Source organism: Chenopodium quinoa, unplaced genomic scaffold, assembly GCF_001683475.1.
Source record: "Chenopodium quinoa cultivar QQ74 unplaced genomic scaffold, ASM168347v1, whole genome shotgun sequence".
In the NCBI taxonomy this organism is placed as follows: Eukaryota; Viridiplantae; Streptophyta; class Magnoliopsida; order Caryophyllales; family Amaranthaceae; genus Chenopodium; species Chenopodium quinoa.
The window spans coordinates 3,924,483-3,926,035 of NW_018742523.1; the positions used below are offsets into that span (position 1 = coordinate 3,924,483).

The following is a 1,553-nucleotide window of genomic DNA, read 5'->3' on the forward strand; positions in this document are numbered from 1 at the left end:
AATCGTTTTATTCTCGCCTAATAGGGACAATTTTAAAACGTTAAATAAGATTGAAAATTAGCATGTATGCTTTAAATTTCAAAGTTATTAGTTTTTTGAATGGTTTTTCATTGAAAATTCTTTCATTTGTGGCAAAATGTCTGCAACTAACACCAAAAAGACTAAACCGATGGCACGCTGCCAACTGGGATGTCAAATGGATCATGTTGGCCACAATGTCTCCGGATCTCCAAAAGAATTTCTTTGAGAAGGAGATGACTTTTGAGATCAAATCTGAATTTCAAAATATGTTTCAAGAGCAGGCCCGAACTGAGAGGTTCGAGACCCATAGGCAAATCGTTGAGAGCAAGCTCAAGAAAGGAGAGCTTATCAGACCTCATGTGCTCAAAATGATTGGATTATTCGAGAACATGGAGAGTCTTGATGCGGAATACTCAAACGAGATGGCAATTGACATCGTTCTCCACTCGTTGCATAAAGGTTATGATAAGTTCAAGATGAATTGTAATATGCACAGCATGGAGTAAACCCTCATAGAGCTTCACGGGATGTTGAAGCAAGCCGAGCAAACGCTCAAAAGCATGACATGCTTAAGGGCAAGCCATTTAAATGATCAGGAAAGAAGAAGAGCTATAAGGGGAAGAGTAAAAAGACCTTTCCACCTAAGCGAAAAGCTACCAAGGGAGACAAGAAAAAGAAGGTATCATCTTCTCAATCTGACTCCGAATGCTTCTACTTTAAGAAGAAGGGACATTGGAAACGGGATTACCTCAAGTTCAAGGAAGATAAGAAGAACGACACCGTTGCTTTTGGATCAGGTATATATGTTATAAACCTTAACTTTACTAGCAATTCTTCATGGGTATTATATACCGGATGTGGCTCACACCTTTGTTTCCAATGCTCAAGGACTAAGGAAAAGAAAAAAGCTAGTGAAGGGAGAAGTGGAACTGCGGGTAGGCAATGGAGCAAGGATTACGACCGTATCCGTAGGAACACTCAGTTTATCTTTGCCGTCAGGGCTTGTTTTAGAACTGGATGAATGTTATCACGTTCCAAACATTACCAAAAACATTATTTCAATTTCGGCGTTGGACGCCAAGGGTTTTGAATTTCGGATAAGGGACAATAGTTGTTCGTTTTATCTTGATAATGTTTTATATGGTACGACATATTCAGAAAATGGTCTTTATTTGCTTTCATTAGACAAACAAGTTTATAGAGTTAACAATAACGCCAAAAGGGTTAAGACCAATGGGTCGAATCCAACCTAGATGTGGCAGTTTCGTCTACGCCATATACATCAAACGCATCAAGAAACTTCTTCGTGAAGGGATTCTTGATTCATTTGACTTAAAGTTGTTTGAAAATTTTGAAGGATGTTTACTTGGTAATATGATACAACAACCCTTCTCCAAGTTAGGAGAAAGGGCAAGTGACTTATTAGGGCTCATACACACGGATATATGTGGACTAATGAGCACAACCGAAAGGAAAGGTTATCGCTATTTTATCACATTCACGGACGAGTATAGTAGATATGGCTAAGTTTA

General features: G+C 38.6%; 1 protein-coding gene across 1 annotated transcript; it reads left to right on the forward strand.

Annotated features, from left to right (window-relative positions):
- Positions 1 to 215: 215 nt before the first annotated feature.
- LOC110719907 lies at positions 216 to 527 on the forward strand. Its single transcript, XM_021898888.1, has one exon. The coding sequence runs from the start codon at positions 216 to 218 to the stop codon at positions 525 to 527; it is 312 nt and encodes a 103-aa protein (XP_021754580.1).
- The last annotated feature ends 1,026 nt before the right edge of the window (positions 528 to 1,553 follow it).

Excerpts from the sequence above, each read along its gene's own strand:
- LOC110719907 (XM_021898888.1), top strand. The coding sequence starts at position 216 with ATGTCTCCGGATCTCCAAAAGAATTTCTTTGAGAAGGAGATGACTTTT.